At 46.8% G+C, this 19,478-nt stretch overlaps 1 protein-coding gene across 2 annotated transcripts; it reads right to left on the reverse strand.

Moving 5' to 3' along the window:
* Window positions 1-9,372: 9,372 nt before the first annotated feature.
* On the reverse strand, window positions 9,373-19,214 carry LOC103534942 (tyrosine-protein kinase ZAP-70). 2 transcript variants are annotated; one of them, XM_030466233.1, is made up of 12 exons: window positions 18,749-19,214; window positions 16,630-16,790; window positions 15,861-15,996; window positions 14,840-14,918; window positions 14,487-14,527; window positions 13,329-13,377; window positions 12,592-12,772; window positions 11,688-11,894; window positions 11,237-11,429; window positions 10,792-10,932; window positions 10,201-10,313; window positions 9,373-9,867 (listed from the first exon to the last, which is right to left on the reverse strand). In XM_030466233.1, exons 1-12 carry the CDS (start codon window positions 19,148-19,150, stop codon window positions 9,744-9,746), a joined length of 1,827 nt encoding a protein of 608 aa, XP_030322093.1. In that variant the 5' UTR covers window positions 19,151-19,214; the 3' UTR covers window positions 9,373-9,743. The 2 variants fall into 2 exon arrangements, with proteins under 2 accessions (XP_030322093.1, XP_030322094.1); XM_030466234.1 differs by lacking the exon at window positions 14,487-14,527 and having other exon boundaries at window positions 9,661-9,867; window positions 12,592-12,766; window positions 14,793-14,918; window positions 18,749-19,202.
* Window positions 19,215-19,478: the final 264 nt, after the last annotated feature.

Raw genomic sequence — 19,478 nt, forward strand, 5'->3', positions numbered from 1 at the left:
TGGAGGCGCCGCTTCTCCCGGGAGCGCTTGGCCGCCTCGTTGTTCTTGCGCCTCTTCTCCCAGTACGTGGAGTCCTTCCTCTCATCTGGAAGGAATTCCCGCTTGCGCCGGGTGGGAACGCTGACCCTGCCCTGCTGGGCCTTGGCCTTGCTTTGCTCTCCAACGGCGCCCAGAGGTGCCATGAAGTTTTCCATGGTGGTGAAGGCAGCCGGGGTCCTGGCAGAATGAGAAGGTGAAGCCGTTACCACTAAAGGTGCTGGTAATTAACACCGACCAGCCAATTAACGTAGCCGGTGTTTTCTCTCCAGCAGAGTCACACCAGGAGGTGGCCTGAGGACAGCTTCCCTGGGGCTGTTTCTGTCATCCTGGAGACGTGATTTGCCAGCACATCGTTGGGCTCCCATCTCACCTGTGGCTGTCTACACCAAGAGGTACCAAAAAATCTGTGTATGACTGAGAGGCTTGTGAAAGGTTGTATTGTGCTGACTCAGTGAGCAGTCGCTCACTTGGCCTAGCTTACTTCAATCAAGATAATAAAAATTGCTCTCACATCCTACTTATCTCCCCCTGATCTCAAACTGCCTTAGAAAGGAACTCGGTCTCATTGCCCCTGTTTTACAGATAAGGAAGACATGGGGAGAAGAAGTGATTTACCTCAGGCCCATACCTTAGCAGCTGCAGCAGGATCACACACAAATCTGCTGCTTCTACTCCTTCCCCTGTTTCCCTAAAATCCCTGGTTCCACTCTGGAAAGCTTGATTTGATAAAGTCTGTGATGTTTGAAAGGCCTGTGAGCAAATGTGGATTAACAGCATCACAACAGCATCAAAGTGCTGTCCAGGAGCTTGCTGGTCTGAAGGCAATGCCCATGGTACCATTCCTGACTATAGGAAGAACAGAGGAGAGGAGACACTGATCTTGTCTAAATTGTGAATTAAATTAATAAGAGCACACTGGAGACAACTCCATCTGAGCTGCAAGATTCCTCCAACATGAAAATCTTCCAGGAGAAGAATGGGCTAGTTTTCCAAGAGTGATGTGCTTTCTAAAGAATCAAACCCATAAATCCTAAAGAGGATGAAATTTTGAAAGCAAAATACTCTCTTGGTTTTCTTTCATAGCTCAGATGCCTTTTAAAGGTATCTCAAGTCAGAATGCAACAAATGAGGCATAAAAGAACATTGGAGGATTTTGAAACTCAGACACTGAGAATGGAAGTAAAGGAGTTTCATCACATACACAAGGAGTTATGTACATATTGTAGAGCATAAATGTGAACAGTAAGCCTAAAAATGTTTGTCTTCTATAGAAGTGATTTGATTAAATATTTGGCAGTTTGCAGATAATATCAGCTATTTATTTTTGGAGATTTAGAGACCTCCAGTACCAGCAGGTTTTCATCAGCTGTGATCTCTGAACGATGCAGATCTGCAAAATAGACCAATCCACATCTATTTGCTACCTGAATTTGTGTGACCAGAGTTTGGTTCTGGATTAAATCACGACAAGTTCCATGAAAATATTCTCTGTCCAAACCAGTGTGATTTTGTAATTAAATACATTTGGAATGCATTTGTTTTAATTCAGCCATAAGTCTTTGCAATCTTAAACAGTGTGCAAAGATTCTGATAGTAACTAAAGACTAAAACAGAGAATGTCCTTTACTATGAATTTGTTTGGAGTAATTCCTCTAGCTTTTGATCAAAATTACTTCTGATCTCAAAGCATCAAAAGGAGAATTACAGCGAGTGTAACTGTGGTTCCTGACAGTGTCAAGAGGCAGAAACATGTTATTGTTTCTGGGCTTAATCACTTACCAGGAATTTTTCAGGTTAGTATTTGACGTAACTCCTTTGTTGAACGAGTCAAAGATCAACAGGTGGCTTTTTCACTGTATAAACTCATCAGCCACATTGGGCAAAGCGTGTTGGTTCCTCCCTGTCCTTCTCGTTCTCCTGCTGTCTGTTATAAGGAGATCCTGAAAGTTTCAGGATAGCAGGAATCAGCAGTCAATGTTCCATAGAGCTGGGAAGCATGGGAAAGTCTCACAAAGACAGAACAGAAAAAGATGAGATGAAAAACCTGAGCTCTTCCTTCCAGCAGAGACATTTCAGCACATTTGTTTAACCTTTCCCTCATCTGTTTGATCCTTCACGCTCTAAGTCCATCGTGCCAAGGTGGGAATTTCCTTCAGGCCCCATCTTAATGCTGCACGAACTGAAGGAGATGGAAGAGAAATAGTGAAAAGTGAGGGCTGAGGCCAGGAAAAGAGACAGGAGTCAAACCAGAGGGAAGGCACCGTTACTCTTATTTGGAGATGGGGAAGGCTTGGAAGGAGGTTGGGTGAGAAGTAAGAGGGGGGGAAAGTTCTTATCGGAGGCAGGATCTGGCCTTTTAAGGGCAAGGAATGAAAATTTATATGTGAAAGCATCAAGTTTTAGGCCACAGAATCTAGACTCTAGCTGTTATTTATATCTGCAGCCCACAAAGTCACACATATACCCACACAGCTTGGGTCTTGGGACTGTTTGTGAGTGCAGGCTCCAGCAACCAAGCACACAAGGTGACAGCTCCTACACGCAAAGAGGAATGGAAACATCACTGTTAGCAGTGAGGGTAGAACCATTCTGGTCAAGTACATTATGCAACCAATATTTCCTAAGCTGCATGCTTATCTTCTTTTTTCTGTGGCTAAAAACATAGAAAACAACTACTAATGTCTTGCCAGAGCATAAGACAGGTACTGAATTATCAGCACCCTGAAGAGAAAGCACCAAACCCAGTGTAAAATGGTGGCAACCCTTCATCTTTCACCTCTGGTTTGCACCAAAGCTGCTGGTTGTGTTCGGACAGAGCAGTTCTGCTTCTCTTTTCCAATCTCTTACCTTTCTCAGCAGGTAGGAAGCAAGCCACCTTTTTTATGTGAAGACTGTTATATACAGACAGATAAGCAATAAAAACCTGCCCATGCCACTTCTACAAAGCATCTGAGCAGCTGTGAGGGGCTCAATGTGCAATGGCTTGGTTTAACACTAAATGATTTACACCCCTGTTAAAATGATGACATTATAGTGAGGATTTTGTACATGTACCTGGTCATAAGATCCTCATTTCTGGTAAAAGTGCATTCCTCCCACTAACAGAAGACCATTTAGACCTTTTCCCCCTTCTTTCTCTTATCTGGACCCTGAGCAGCAGAGCAGAGCAGGCTCTGATGATCTGTGCTTTCCAGCAGGTTGTACAAAGCCCTCCAGAAAAAAAAAAATAAATGTATCTAACAGGAACTGATTCACTGCAGATCTGTGAGCTGATCATAGAATCTGCCAGGTTGGAAGGGATCAGTATCATCATGTTCTTTATTCAGAAACACTGCCTCATAAAACGGGTGGTGTATCTCATTTTTCTCTGACTTTAAGTCAAGCTGTCAACCCTTTGATGATTCTTTTCTCTGAGGATGTAGTAAAATCAGAATAAATCCTGCAAAGGACATCCAGAACAGCAGTTTCTGTAAACAGAAATGCTACTTTAGTGTTTCTCAAGAATAAAGTTGATAAGGATCATTGAGTGCAACTCCCTTATCCTCACAGGACTACCTAAAACTAAACCCTGTGACATGCACAGATGTCAGCACGTGCTGTACATTGATTTTCAAGATAATTTTAAACAAACAAAAAGAAGAAAACTTCCAATTATTTTCCATAAAACACAGAATCCTTTTAGGAAATTAACTGCTCTACAGGAAGTTTTTGGATCAAACTTTGATTCCAGGCTTCCCTAATGCACTTGATTCAGCACCTATATACATATAAACCTATCCATAGAAACTTCCCTGGGCTTTGCCTACCTTAATCAAACTGGGAACAGAATTTAGGATTGATGGACTTTAAATCACAGTTTTTAAATCAAGTTTAAATCCAGGATAGAGCCTATCCATCCTTACTTTACATGAATATAAAGGAGCTCGATAGCTGCCTGCTTTTCCACTCTTGAATGAGATTCTACATTAAATCAGAACCCTGATTAATCTCAAGCTGCTCTCGTACATCAGCATCTAACCCACAGGAGTTTCTTAGAATTTACACAGATAAAATGAGATGACAAACAGGCCTCAGTCAGCATGGCATGATTTCCAACAGAAACCTCTGAAAACTTCTCCCAGGAATTGTACAAACACTGCAAGCACCACAGTAAACACGTTTGATCCTTGCTGTTGCTTCTTCACCTTTATAGTAATTTAAAAAAAATAAATCTGTGGTATCTAGCAATACACCTATGGCCTACTTAAGATAAGAACACATCATTCTGATTGCTCATATTCCTGAGTGTTTTGGTTACCAGATGCTGTTGAGGAACAGCTAGTACTCACTTTCTGTATCTCAATGGGGAATAGCCCAGTCTAGTGATTAAAGCAAGCAGAAAAGCAGAAAACAGAGCAGACCCTGTGACCTGGAGTCACAGATATTTGCTTAGAAAAGTTGAAGCAAAAGTTGTTTAGAAGCATTTTGAATCTTCCTGAAAACAGTTCCCCCCCCCTTTTTTTTTTTTTGTGTTTGTTTGTTAAAATTTTTTGCCAGTGGAACTCTTCAAAAAACAGTTTTATGGTCACTATGATGTTGTTGTTTTTTCAGTGTAACACAACATTTATTCAGTTGTAATCTGTGAGGTCTAAAAATACCCAAGTGCTCAATGCCAAGTGCTGAAATCCCACGACTTTTAAGAGGAAAAAAAGCATCTTTTTGTTTTTCAGCTCAGTAAGCACACACCTCTGAAAGTCAGTGAATGGTGCTGTTCTTTGCACCATCTTTATTTATTTAACGAAGAGTGGAACTCTTCAAAAAACAGTTTTAAGGTCACTATGATGTTGTTGTTTTTTCAGTGTAACACAACATTTATCCAGTTGTAATCTGTGAGGTCTAAAAATACCCAAGAGCTCAAAGCTAAGTGCTGAAATCCAAGGAGGTTTTGCAAACACGACTTTTAAGAGGAAAAAAAGCATCTTTTTGGTTTTCAGCTCAGTAAGCACACACCTCTGGCACTGAGTCAGTGAGTGGTGGTGTTCTTTGCATCGTCTTTATTTATTTAATGACATAACTTTTCAGACAATCCCATTAAAAACCTCCAGAAAGAGTTTTTAGCATGCATTTGATAGTAGTTTACTGTTACTACGTCTCTGTTAGCAACAAGATTCTGTAGCTGGAACCTCTTCTGTTGCTTATATAAATAACCAAGCAATTCTGAACAGCAGATTGAGGTTTGGCAGATGTGCCACTTCCAGACAGATAGATCTGTCACATCTCTGTCACATGGACTCAGTGGTTTCCTCAACAAATTCACAGTTTCATTAACTTGCCTTTTATATCTGCACTCTTGGCACTTCTGTAGAAGGGGAAACTTGGTTAATTCCCCAGAATTCAGGATGGCAGTTTCGTTTGCTTTCGTGTATCAGCTTTCCTCTTGCTAGTTTTTTATTTCTTGTGCTGACTACAAAATATACAAAGAATGTTGGGTTTAACATTAGACACAGGGCAAAGGAAGGGCCATTGCTACCAGAGTGACCTGAAGGGGCTCCTGTCCATATGGCTTTTGTGTGGAAAGGGATGCACAGAACTGGTCCAGAACTGGTTTTGTGCTTCCAGACCATGCAGTTGTGTTCAGTCCTGGCTACAGATTTTTCTGTCATTTCTCTAAGTTCATGATTGTGACACTTACTACTCTGCTCACTTAACACGGTTAAAATATTTAATGTCTTATTTTCATCACTGTAAACTGTTTTGCTGAAGCAAAAGAAGGAAAGTGAATCTTGGAGTCAACAAAGGAGATGAAATACACTTCTTCTTTATAGAAACTTTCATGACAGCTGTCAGCCTTTAAAAGAAGAACTATTTCATCACAAGCTTGAGAAATAACACACAATAATTTTTACACCTTCCCCCAAGTATAATACATACCTATCACCTGCCTTTATACAAACCCTGCATACTTTCAGAATAGTTTTCTGTCTGTATTCACCACACAGATTTGCTACAAAAGGGGAAGTCTGAGCAGGAGAAGGGGAAATGACTGCAGCACCTCCACATCTTTGAAATTAGGTGCAAAAGTTTATTCAAAGGAAGAGAGGAAAAGGCTTCACCCCAGAAGCTTTATGAACTGAAGAAACCCCATTATAAGTTGAGCAAAGATAGAAAGAAAGAAATGCTCCTACATGGTGTTAATAACTTAGCTTTCAGTGCCTGGAAGGGCACACATCAATTTCTTCTCCATATAGAGCAAGCTAAAGGGAGAGGAAATTTTCAGATGTTATCTTTCTACACATACTGACACAAAGGATGAGGTTTTCAGAAGAGTGGGTGCATCTAGGATCTCTAACACTGTGCAAAACTGGCCAGAAAAGTCATAAGAGAAATTTAGACCAGGAAAGGAGAAGATGAGTAAGCAGGAAGCAAAAGGTTTGAGGCACATAGTGGCCAGCTGGAACTAAACAGGTTGTGCTTTCAGAACAAGCTCACGAGTTTAGGGAACTCAGTGCAGTTTGCCATGGCTTAAACATGAAGCTGAGCAAACACCAATATCCTAGAGAGACCACCATGCCAGGAGTTGTTCTTGGCCAAGGCAATCAGTCACTGGGATCACTGCATTTCCTGGCCTCATCATCTCTGCAAACAAAGTTTTGTGCAGAGACATGGAAAGGGTTTCATCTGTTTAGAGGTGAGTCCTTCTGCCATCATCCCATTGCAGAGCCCATCCAGGGCTGCAAATCCAGCCTCTGACATTCCCTATATCCTTATCAAGCTCTACTGCTGTGCTGGCTGCCACAGAGACACCAGGTTATGCTCCACAAACACCAAAAATCTGCCCTGTGCAGAGAATAAATGCTTCCTGAGTGTAACAGCCATGTGCAAGTGTCTGGACATCGCTGCTTCTGAAGATCGAATCAAAATGAGCACAGCAGAAAGAACAGGAAAGAAAAAAGCATACAAGAAAATCTAGAAATATAACCACCTGCATCACTTCCCCTGAGGATGGGAAGGGAAATTAGGGAGGAAGATAGCAGGCATTTTAATCTAGTGAGTGTGTGTGTATCCATGTGTGTGCACATACAGGTGGCAGGGAGGGGTGCTGACAGTCAGGAGTTCAGGAAGAGAGAGAAATTCAGGGAATTTGGTACAGTAGAGCATCCTGTGTGAAACCTGCACACGGGCTGGGCATTGCCATGGAACAACGAGGCAAAGTCTTAAAGAATTAGGTTAACTCTGTGTTTCTGGGGAACAAAAAAGGCAGAGAGAGAGCCAAGAGACCGAGCTGGATGTCCACATGCTCCCCTATCTAGAGAGGATTTCCTATTCACTTTAGGCCCAGGGCTTTCGACTGTTTGTCATTCCAGTCTATGTCCTAAAATCCCAAAATCCATTTCTGAGGTCTGTCCAGGACATGGCACACTGGTGCTGGGGGCCAGGGTAGGGAGCAAGTTCTCCATCACCTGTTACACCACATCCCTGTTTACACCACACCAAAGGATGTGGCAGCTGCTGCCTCTCTGACATGCCCCTGCTTTACACCCACATTCTACTCACTTGCCCCAGGAGTAGATGACTTTGAGTTAGATGGAAATTTTCCTACAGAAGGGTTTTTCCATCTGAAAATGCTGATTAGACTGAACTGAAATGTTCTGCAGAAAGGTTTTGATTCCATCAAAGCTTTCAATGGAAACAAAACAAGCCTTGGCCAGGCTGGCTGGTGGGCAAATCTTCCTCCCCTCCTGTCAGCTCCTCCATCTGCCTGAACCACATCTGCCTTTGTGGTGCTCTTGGAACAGCCAAAGGAGGGTTCCTGGATGGCTTTCTGGAGGAGAAGCCCCTGCCCTCTTCTCTTGCAGCACAATCTCAAGGAATTTACATTCTGTCTGTCAGGGTGTGTCACACACACTCTCTTCAAATTGTCTCCAACTAAACCAGAAGTTTCTCTGGGGATGTGACTTTACTTAAAAAAAATACCAGCAGCCAGTTAGCTGAAAATTAATATGAGAAATCATTTCAAACTGGAAAATGGAGTTGTTTTGTAAGGAAAGTCTAAACAAAATGTTTTGGCAGTGTTTTTCAAGTAGAAGGGACATTGAACCTTCTTTATTTTTTTTCCAGCAAAATAGCTGCTTTTTCTGGGAGGGAAACAAGACACAGGAGAGAATTTTCATCCTGTCTTTGCCACTAACTCACTGAACAAACAGGAACAAACCACTTTCTCCTCTAATACCTCTGTTTTCCCCTCTGCTGGTAGGGATTGTATCCCCATAGCTGCATGCAGGACAATCTGATGGGATGGAGAGAGAAAACCCTGTGGTGCATAAAAAGTTGGTGTCCAGAGGCTTTATTCTAAGCAAGAGGATGGGAACTCTTGTTTTCAGCAGACCTCTGTTCTCTGAGTGCTTCAACAGGCTTGACCAAGAGGGTAATTTAGGTCTCATACTTGAATGCATCCCAGAAACCAGTGTCTCTCACTAAGGTTTTAGACAAGGGCTGTGCCCTGGCCTGGGCTGTAGCTATTTATTTTTCCTCCAGGACAAGGTACTCTGTGAGAGCTACTGTGTGGCTTTTCAATACCAGAAGATGGTGAGAGATAAGCTGATAAGCTTTTCTGTATCTCAGGACTCTCTGATCTTCTGTTTCCCCAGTCTTGACAACCACCCTGCTCTCTGTAGCAGTGCAGACCACAGCCCCCCAGTCCAATGCATCTGGGGTGGAGGGAGACCAGTACAGGTGTGGTACCAGACTGGACCAGGCTGAGCTCTCTATGTGCCTTTAGCTGCAAGAGAGCTCCACACCTGCAGTGAAGCCCCAAGAATCTCATCAGGTTGGTGACTCTATAGGGTTATGGAGAGCACCAAGGAAGGATAACCCTATCCTAGTGGAGGGAAATCACAATTATTTTTTTGCCAGCTTGAAGCAGTTGCAATCGTTTTTGATAGTTCAATAGTCTGAGTAATAAGCATGTTAAAAATAGAGTTTATTTACAAGTTTATCAATTCGCAGGCTTGAAAAGCAAGATGCTCATTTTGGTGGCACAGAGGGGCCAGATGGGATCCAGGAGGTGAGCAGTGGGCTCCAGGAGTTTAAGCTGTTTGAGGAGCCATAACCAGCTTGGCAAGCTGTGGCTGTGCAGAGGGGTGGCCACCAGGCCACCAGGCTCTGTGGCAATGCCTGGGGTGTAAAAGCTGCAGCTGGCAGGGCACATGGAGGAGAAACCACTGAGAGCTGATCCCTCCTGGGAGCAGGCAGCACACCAGCTGGTTCTTGCCCTGAGCCAAGGGGAAGGGATTTGATGGCTCCCTGTCTTGTGGCCCACCTCATGCAGACCTCACCAGAAATGTGTACTGGGAGAGAATTGGTTTTTATGGAGATTAGAAAAAACTTGGGTCATCTGGAGCCAGGGCAGTTGATCCTTAGTGAGCCTGGCAGGCATTAAGCTCTGAGGTCCTGGGACAGCTTTAGAAGTGGGTAAGAGGGAAGTATAATACTGTCTGTACTGTCCTGTGCTGGGTCAGGATTGAGGTGTAAATCATGGCTGGCTGTTTGGAGACACGAGGCACAGCTGAGTGTCCTTATCTACCCTGACAGCATCATCTTCCAGGTTCTTAGCTCTGGAGCTACTTGAGAAGCAAACCCAGCGTTTGAGAGAGAAAAGCAAAAATTCACAGAGAGCCATTCCAGGTCTCCTGCAGGAAGGGTGTGTGTTCAGAAGAGAGGGAAACTCAGGGGAAAGTTGCTTTTGACTTGTCCTCTGTCTCTGGCCCATTTTCTGTCTTGGTAGCAATGCTGTAGTAGTAGGAGCGGATTGTGTTTTCCACAGAAATAAATCCCGGACGCTCTTCCCATCTGCAAGGGCAGAAAGGAACAAATAAAGTCACCAGAAGAGACAAAAGTGAATTGGTGCAATGAGAAGATACCAAGCACAGAAGAACCTTTGAAGAACAGTAGCTTGATTGTGGTTAGGAAGGCAGATGAGATTTTTCTGGGATGGGCAAAGGCACAGAGGTTCCAATAGCTTCCAGGGTTGGTGCATGCAGGTGGAGGGGTGAGATGATAAAGAAATAGGTGCTTTATTCATCCCAGACTGGGGGATGCAACCAAGGCAGGTGACATCATTTGCTTTATGTTGCCACCAGCCAGATCATGTGTGCTGTTGTGATGGACCTGTGACAGCCTTACCTGTAGGTCCAGCATTGCTGCATGAGGCCATACACCTCTGCTGGGCAGTCTGGGGGGCAGTCCATGCGCTTCCCTTGCTCTATGAAGCTGATGACCTCTGGGCCTTTCATTTTCTAGGAGAGGATTAAATGACAGGTTAGAGCTTGGATCCATGCACCACACGCATTGGACCTTCACCATTTGCAACCCCAGCACCCAGCAGCTGCATCTCACATTGTAGCCAGCCCAGCCTGCAGCTGCCATCCCAAGCCTGGATCCAGCAGTGGCTGAGCAACTGAGTTTTCAGCTCTGCAAGTGAGAGGAAGGATCAAACAGAAGAATTGCTTTGATTGAAACCCAAATTATTTTGTTTTCTTTTTTGTTTCTTCTCCTTACTCTCTTCCTTTGTTTCTTCTGAACCCAGAACTGCAGGATCCAAACAGTCTAATCTGTGTCTTTTGTGATGTGGGAGGGAGCTGTTCCCTTTCCCCTCTGCTCAACAGGAGGAAAAAATCCCACCCAAGGAAACAGAAATCGTAGGTTCAGTTTGTGTCAGCCTGTTAGAGAGTGGTACCAGACTGTGGCATCCATCCATGGTGAGCTCTGCCTCACCTTGTATGGTTTCTGCCCGTAGCTGAAGGCCTCCCACATGGTCACACCATAGCTCCACACATCACTCTTGCTGGAGAACTTGTGATAGAGGATGCATTCTGGGGCATACCATTTCAAGGGCCACTTCCCAGCTGTCCTGGCCTGTAGCAAAACAAAGAGGACTGTTTCCACCCTCAGTCACAGCTTGCTCTGAGCTGAAACAGAATTCTGCTTTGCTGAATGTTTGTGTCACATGCAATGCCATGCTGCTGAAAAAATCCCTAGGTCTCAAGCCTCAACCTCTGAGCCCCAAACCCTAGCCCAGGCCCTGATGTCTTGCTAGCACTGCTCAGCCATCCCTGGCTCCTAGGAAGATCCCAGACCACCTACTTCTGGAATTCTCAGCGCCCCCCAACCAGGAGGGCTGCTGCTGGCTATCTGGATCCTTTGCTGTGCTCACACTCACCTTGTAGTAGCTGTCATCAGCACCAAGAGCCTTGGAGAGGCCAAAGTCACTGATCTTGGCATAATGCTGGTTGACCAGCAGAACATTTCTGGCTGCCAGGTCCCTGTGCACAAAGTTTTTTTCCTCCAAATATTTCATCCCCATGGATACTTGGTGCATGAGCTCCACGATATTGCTGACTGTAATCTCATCCCTGGAGAAGATGAAAGAAAAATGCAGTAATAAAGGACCTGCCATTGTACACCACAGTCCCCTCCAAGCTTTCTAACTACAAGGGAGAATGAACATGGACATCTCTGCTCCAGAAGCCTCCATCCCTATTACCTCACATCAAATATCTCTTTCTGCTGTTATCATCTTTCCTCCACCTACAAAACCAGGGTCCCCTGGCAAGAAAGTGTTTGATGAGAAGTGCAGAACATCAGCCAGCCACATTTTATTCAGTACTCACTTCCTGGAAGCTAAGAACTTGTTGAGTGGCCCTCCAGAAGCCATCTCCATCACCAGCATCAGGGACTCGGCCTCGCAGACCCCAATCATGCGGACAATGTAGGGATTGTCCAACTGATGCATGATCTGAGCTTCCTTCATCATTTCATCCTTCACTGTTTTCTCATTGTTGCTCTTCAGCACCTTTATGGCCACATCAATCTGTTTCCTGTACAGGGTGCAAGAGAGGAACACACACGGGATGAGCTAAACAGCAGCTGGACTCGTGTCTCACAGCCAGGAATGCAAACCCCATCCCATGTGGTACTGCCTGATCTCTGAACAGCAACCTCAGTCACCTGGTTTTGGTGGAACCTTGCACAACACTGGTATCCTAGGCCTTCCAGAAGGCCAGAGGAAAGGATCAACCCACCCTTAGACATGTAGGCCAGTATTTTCCATCTGTAAATCTGAAGGTGCATTCACCTTGCACACTGAGGTCTCCGTCACCATTGCCATATTTCAAGGGGGAAGCTCAGGCACAAGGTGGGTAAGGGCCATGTTTGTGGGGTCACAGACAATCAGTGACAGAGCCAAGGGTTGCATAAATTCTGAGTCTCCCTCCTTTGTCCTGATGTGGACCAAGATGACCTCAGAATCCTGACCTCTGAGCCCAGAAATGCCTTCAGAAGTGACAGTTTTATGCCTGGGAGTGTGCAGTGCAAAGTTCACTTTCAGGACAACGAGGCTGTCACTGCAAGTCCATGGAAAGCCATCACTGATCTTCCAGAGTATCTCTTCCACCTACACCCCACTATCATGTTAGGCCTCATCTAGCTAGAAACAGGATAACTGGGGACACCTCTGAGCTCAGCCTGGAGCACCCTCCTCCCACTTCCTCAGAGTCCTTTCTGGCCAGCACTCACTTTCTCATTTTGTAGACTCCTTTCCTGACACAGCCAAAGTTTCCAGCCCCCAGTTCCACTTCATCAATCATCAGGTTGTCCCTCTTCAGGAAAAGCTTCTTCTCTTTCAGTTCCTCAGGGTCACTGTAGGGGCTCTCATAGACAGTGGTGTCCATGGGCAGCAGCTGTGACTTTCCTGCACCTTTCCAAGAGATACAGGTTTTTTATAGCAGTAAACAATGCATCCTTCCCCATCTCTTCCCCCTCGCCAGCTGGGAAGTTTTCTCTGGTCTCTTGTCCAATTCTCCCTCAAGCTCCATCATTCAAGCCTCTATCCAGGGCACCTCCCTCCCTTCCACAACTGGTGGCCTCTCCTACTTACAGCTGCTGAAGGAGCCAGGATGAGATGTTTGAGCTGCCCTGCTCCACCCATCAGGCCCTACAGGACCTGGGCATGGCTTCACCCCACTGAAATGGAACCCAATGCACTGAGCATTTAGTAGGCAGGGGGAAAGGTGGGAAATGGGACAGGGCTTGATTTACTGGGTGCTGGGTGTAGGCAAAGAGTTTTGCTGTATTCTTGTCTCAAGGCCCTGAAATTAGTAGGATGTTCCTGGGTGCCTTTATAAAGGGGCTTTGTAGTACAGCTTTTTGTCCAGAAGGTGATAGAAATGTCCCAGGTAACCCCAGTGCTTCCTGTGGCATCCCCAGGTCCTGTTTCCTCCTGTTAGGAGGAGAGGGTTTTCAGAGATGCTCACCTACAGGCTCTGGTGTGTATCCATCTGCATTAAGAGACCCAACGTGTCTCTGGAAAAGGAATGGGGAGAAAGTGGATAAAGCAGCCAGGGAAAACCACTTCAGTTTGAAATGGGATAGGAGAAGGAGAGGAAGCCCACAGAGCCCTGGCTGCTGACCCCCTGTAAAAGGCCCTGAGGTGGGTTCAAGAAATTGGAGTGGTATTGATCTGAATTTTCTCTCCCTGTCCCAGCAGGCAGGTATCCCCAGAGCAGGGATCAGACCCTTGGGGGATTCCCTGCCACGGAGCCTGGGTGCAGCATGGCCCTGCAGTAACCCAGAGATGCTGAGGTGAGATGCTGAGGGCTCTGTGCTCACCTGAGCAGCAAGGGCCATGCACCCAGGGCTCTGCTTTCCTCTCTGCCCCCTCTTCTTTCCCCATCCCAAAGCAACAAACGTCCTGCAGCAGCGGGGGTCATCCCAGACAAGGAGAAAGGAAAACCTGGAGACAGCTCAGCTGGCATACTGTACACCCTGCCCAAAGAGGGGTCCCCAGGAGCACACGGGGACACAGCACAAATCCCCTCTCCCAAAAGCAGACAGTGCGCATTTATCCAGCGCAGCTTTGGGCGCTGCTCGCAGCAGAGTCCCCGGGACACAGGAGCTTAGTGCGGACTGCGAAAGCTCCCAGAGGAGATGGGTTGAATGCTCAGGATGCTCTTCAGCCTCCTCCAGCCCAGCCGAGGTGGTTTCAGCAACTGTTCGGCTCTCAGAGCCGTGACTGAGCGCAGAAGTGCCCCGAGGCCAGGGACGCAGCGGGAGCACAAAGATGTGGCCAGCAGCCAGCAGCAAAGCTGAGCTTTCCCAAAAGCCAACCCACATCTTCCTTGCTCCTGCCTGGCAAGGAGGGCAGGGAGGGAGAGGACTCCCCGGGGACAAGCACACATGTTGCAAGAAGCACACAGTATGAATGGAAACCATTTTCAGCCCTAATGGTAGCTGTGCCCAGCTATTCCTTGTCCCCATCCAAGCTGGAAAGGGGACAGCATTGCAGCTGGGCTTAATACATTCCATTTGAGCTATTGCCTTTTAGAGAAGAACAGAGTTTGATCAGCAAGCTTGAAATGCAATAGTATTAAACCCCTGAGTTACCAATAAAACAGACCCTCCCCAGAACTTACACTCACGGAGGGGTGGGCTGGTGGAACTGGTGCTGCAGACACTGTGAATCAGGAGAGAGAAGGTGTTGAGTGTCTGCCTGTGCCCCACACAATATCAGAGCATCCTTGGAGAACCGAGTGGATGCCTGGGTCTGATCCCCTCCACTAAAGGCTGATTTCCACAGCCTTAGCCAAAAAAGGTGTGGAATGCCTGGATGTGGGTATCATTCCCAGAGCAGCCCTCAGGAGAGGCTGAGTGACATGGTTGGACATGGTAAAGGAAACTTGGGTTGGCTCTGCTCAACCTGGCCCCTCTTGGTAGGAAACTGAGTCCAGGGATGGCACTGAGAGGTCAGGAACTGAGGTCAGCTCACCTGGCATGTTGGGGTTGGGGCACGTTTCCCTCAGGTAGAAAATCAGCCCATCCGGTTTGAGTTTTAGATACTCCACCAGCTGGGAAAGGAATTGGAGGCAAAAGAGTTTGTTTCAAGGATAACATTATCTCTTTTGTGGTTTTGGTCTCTTTTTTTCATGTTTTTTGGTGGTGTTTTTGTTTTTCCAGACAACTTGTGTGGCTTATGGTAATAATTTCTTTCAGATCTATGACAGGGACTCAATTCTTTCTTCTCCTATCTATGCACTGAGGGACTTGCACTCAAGTGCAAGTGCTTGAGTCCTGTGTCCAGTTCTGGGCCCCTCAGCTCAGGAAGGAGATTGAGGTGCTGGAGCAGGTCCAGAGAAGAGCAAGGAGGCTGTGAAGGGATCCAGCAGAATTCCTGTGAGGAAGGGCTGAGGGAGCTGGGGGTGTTGAGGCTGGAGAAGAGGAGGCTCAGGGGAGACCTCATCACTCTCTCCAACTCCCTGAAAGGAGGTTGGAGCCAGGGGGGGGGTTGGGCTCTTTTCCCAGGCAACTCTCAGCAAGACAAGAGGGCAGGGTCTCAAGTTGTGCCAGGGGAGGTTTAGGTTGGAGATGAGAAAGAATTTCTTTCTGGAGAGGGTGATCAGGCATTGGAATGGGCTGCCCAGGGAAGTAGTGGATTCTCCGTGTCTGGAGATCTTTCCAAAGAGCCTGGATGTGGCACTGAGTGCCATGGGCTGGGAACTGCAGCAGGAGTGGATCAAGGGTTGGACTTGATGATCTCTGAGGTCCCTTCCAACCCAGCCAATTCTAGGATTCTATGATTTTCTCTCCCCTGAATGCAGTGAGGTGAACTGACAGCCAGCCAGACCCAGGGAACCTCAGGGCTTTCTGAAAGGGGCTGCAACCACCCATGTAGAGTCTTAAAGCCTTTAAAGTTCCACATGGACTTTCTTTGGGGCATGGGCAGCTGTAACAAGGGAAAAGCACCTTTGCTTTAGCAGGATGCTGGTGGTCAGCATCCCACAGCACTGTACCTGCCAGAGTGTGTCGAACTTGGTGCCCTCAGGGATGGAGTACTTGCCAGACTTGTCCTGGTCTATCCGGTAGTGGTACACGGTTTTGCCATAGACAAGGGAGAGGGCATAGGTACTCTTCTCCTTTTCTCTCAGCCTGGGAGGAAGAATTAGAAGCAATTCTACATTTTGCTCTGCAAATAAACGTGGCTGCAGCAGTCACGGGGTGCTAGGTGGGCACTTGGTGAGGTGTCCCTGCACCCATGCTGGAATTGAAACTTTCCTGACAGAGGCTGAGGAGAGACTCTTCACCTTCAGCCTCTCACCCTTCTCCTCCACCCTCTCCAGCTAATTTTTTCTTTCCCTAACTCACTCAGGAGATAGGTAAATGCAGAGCAGTCTCATCTCAGCAAAGGGCAGAGCAAATGCTTTCTCCTGTATTTTATTTGCCAGACATCATCTGTGTCTTGGTATTAAACACCTCTACCCACTGAACCCCCTATCTCATATCAGCCAGTGCATTAACAAGCGTACTTCATAGAGATTTCTAAACACAAGAAACAAATAAACTCACAATTGACTCTTCATGGAGCCCAGACACTGTCCAGACAGTAACAGGCTTGGAGTGTTAGCCCCAGTCTTTGAAAGATCTGTAACCACAGCCTGACCTATCCAGCTAAAACTTCTCTGAGGAACTATCACATGAAACAAATATCTACAGGGCAGTGGAGGTGGGGAGATGGTAAAAAGTGCAGGGATCACAGCATCTGCCAGGGGTTTGAGGACTCACAGGAACTTCCCATCAGGTTGTGCCCCAGAGTAGAGCCTCCGTTCAGCTTCGTCGCGGGCGATGCTGCCGTGGTACCAGGGCATCCTTTCATGGGCTGTGGTGGCAATGAGCTTCTCCACCTGTGGAGCCTGGCTGATGATGGCCTGTTCAAGTGCATCACCCTGCAAGAGAGTGGGAAATGAGACCTCCTGCCACTCTGCTGCACTGCATGGTTTCAGCACAGGTTATTTTGCAGCCTTTGGGGCAGATGACACAGGGAGCCTGGAAGGGTTCATAATGGAAGTGCTTGTGCCCTTAATCATGCCTATGGTAATAGTGGGCTGAATTCTGCAGAGCAGAATTCCTTGCCTTTTTAAATTGATCCCATCCCTCGAATCCAGCTGAAATGAGTTGCTGGTGGGGGAAGGGAGAAGACACCCTATTCATGCGAGGTGACTTAAGGCTTGCAGGGTGTCTTTCAGCCTTACATTCCTAGGAGAGCAGGACCTCCTTCTAGTGTCTCTGCCTTCCTGGCCGCTCATGTCCCAAGGCACTACAACTTGTCCAGAGCAGTGCAGCCTGGAAATCATGTGGGAGACCCTAAATTCATTTTGCTGGCCCCACACGTTTTACAAACAACTGTAGATTTTCCTTTGCCAGTAGGTGGCAATGTCCTTTGTGTTATCTACCAGCGTCCACTGATCAGCTTCGAGGGAAAACCCCGTAGATAACTTCATTCTGCTAAGCACCTTTCATCTAATATAGCCAAATTTAGAGATCTTTCTTAGAAAGCCTCCAAAAGGAGAATGCCTGAGCCATCTTTCTGTGAGGACTTGGCAGTGTCTGAGTAGCCACTCTCAAGGTGACAGGAGTAGAAGGAAATTATTGCATGGCTTCCAATGTGACTGTTTACAGTGTTTCTACTTATACATATATTATATATATATATATATATATATTCCAGCCTGCAGTAAGACACAGGAACCTGTCTGTAGCTATTTTTAAACCCACATAACCAAGAGGCCTGATCCAGCATGCAGTACCTCATTGGCAAAACCTCCCCTGACTTTCAAAAGTAGAGGAAAACCTGAGCAGGAATGGAAGTCTGGTTTCAGGACATCCTCAGTGTTCTGGAGGTACAGGGACCTCATGCAGAGAGTGGTGATGTAGCTGCAGCAAGTGTCCCAAGTGCTGCAGAGGAGCAAACAGCACCAGGGTTGGCAAGGTTTGGAAAGTGGGCAGGGAGCTCCAGCTGAGCAGGCACAGCAGAAGCCCTTCAGAAGAAGAGGCTGAAGACTTGGGAAGATGGTCAGACCCGTTTCTGAAGAAAAAACTGGGAAGGAGAGAGGTTTAAGACTGCTTTTAGTGCCAGCAGCCTCTGTGGAGGAGGACCTTGCTTTAAGAGGGGTCTGGCAGTGACAGAGGAGGGTAGAGCAGCAAGAGCATAGAATCATAAACTGTAAGGAGCTGGAAGGGACCTCCAGAGACCATCCACCCCAACCACCTGCCACAGCAGGATCATCCCAGGCAGGACACAGAGGAATGCATCCAGGTGGGTTTGGAAAGTCTCCAGAGAAGGACTCTCCACAACCTCTCTGGGCAACCATCACCCTCACAGTAAAGAATCTTCACCTCATGTGATGGTGGAACTTCCTACGTTCTAGCTTAAATGCATGTCCTATTACTGGCCTTTTCCTCTTGCCACCCACTCCTCAGTGATTTATAGGTGTTCACAAGATCCCCTCTTGTAGTGAAATAAGGCAACCAAGTGCCACTTATTGCCAGGGAGTGGGCATGAGCTTGTGTTAAGCCCACCTGTGCCTGATCAGGGCGAGCCCCAACTGTGCATGAGCAGGATTAGGGGACCAATAAAAGGTGAGGCTCAAACTCACAAGCTCAGCTCACCCTGGAACTCACAACCTCAGCATGCTTGGCTTTTCCAGCTTCTATGAGCACCATACTAACCTAATTGCACCCCTGGAGCTTTGTCTCAGTACTGCACTAACTTTGTTGTGCCATCAGAGCTCATCACCAGTAGGGTGAGGCTCAAACCCATGGCCTCAGCACTCATCCTTCTTTTCTCAAGGCCGAACAGCACCGGTTCTTGCCGTCCCACCCCACCCCTGGCCATGGTTGGTACCTCCAGTTTCCAGGTCTGCCGGACGTAGTCCCGCACCATGTTGTCCCTCAAGCTGTCGAAGACCCCGGGCTGGGGCTCCACCCCACTGGGGCGGTTGCAGGGTTTGCGGAGGGGGCAGCAGAGCCCATCAGCATCCTTGGAGTAAAACTCACAGAGCTCCTCGGGCCCGCAGTGCGCTTTGCCCCCCGCGATGGCGTAGGTCCCGTTCATCTGGCGCTCGATGGAGTAATGGTAAAACTGCAGATTGCAGACCACGGAGAGGACATAACCCCCCAGGCTGCGCAGGCACTGCCGGAGCAGGAACAGCCCGTCCGACATCCCCGCCAGCTTCAGGTGCTCCTCTGCCTCTGACCTGGCAATGCTGCCGTAGTAAAAGGGGAGGTGAGCGGCAGCATCTGGCATCTCTGCACAATTACCAGGGCTGCTCCTCCTCGGGTTCACTCACGCCGTGCTGCTGGGGATGGATCTGAAAGAAAGAAAGAAAATTTTACTGATGTGGAGTTTTGGGAAAAAAAAAGAAAAAAAAGAAAAAAAGAAGAAGAAAAAGAAAAAGAAGAAGAAGAAAAAGAAGACAAAGAAGAAAAAAAGGAAAAAGAAAAGGAAAAGTAGAAGAAAAATAAAAATAAAAAGAAAAAGAAAAGGAAAAAGGAAAAGGAAAGGAAAAGGGAAAAGAAAAGGAAAAAGGAAAAGAAAAAGGAAAAGAAGAAAAAGAAAGAGAGAAAAAGGGAAA

This window comes from Calypte anna, chromosome 28 (assembly GCF_003957555.1).
Source record: "Calypte anna isolate BGI_N300 chromosome 28, bCalAnn1_v1.p, whole genome shotgun sequence".
Lineage (NCBI taxonomy): Eukaryota > Metazoa > Chordata > Aves > Apodiformes > Trochilidae > Calypte > Calypte anna.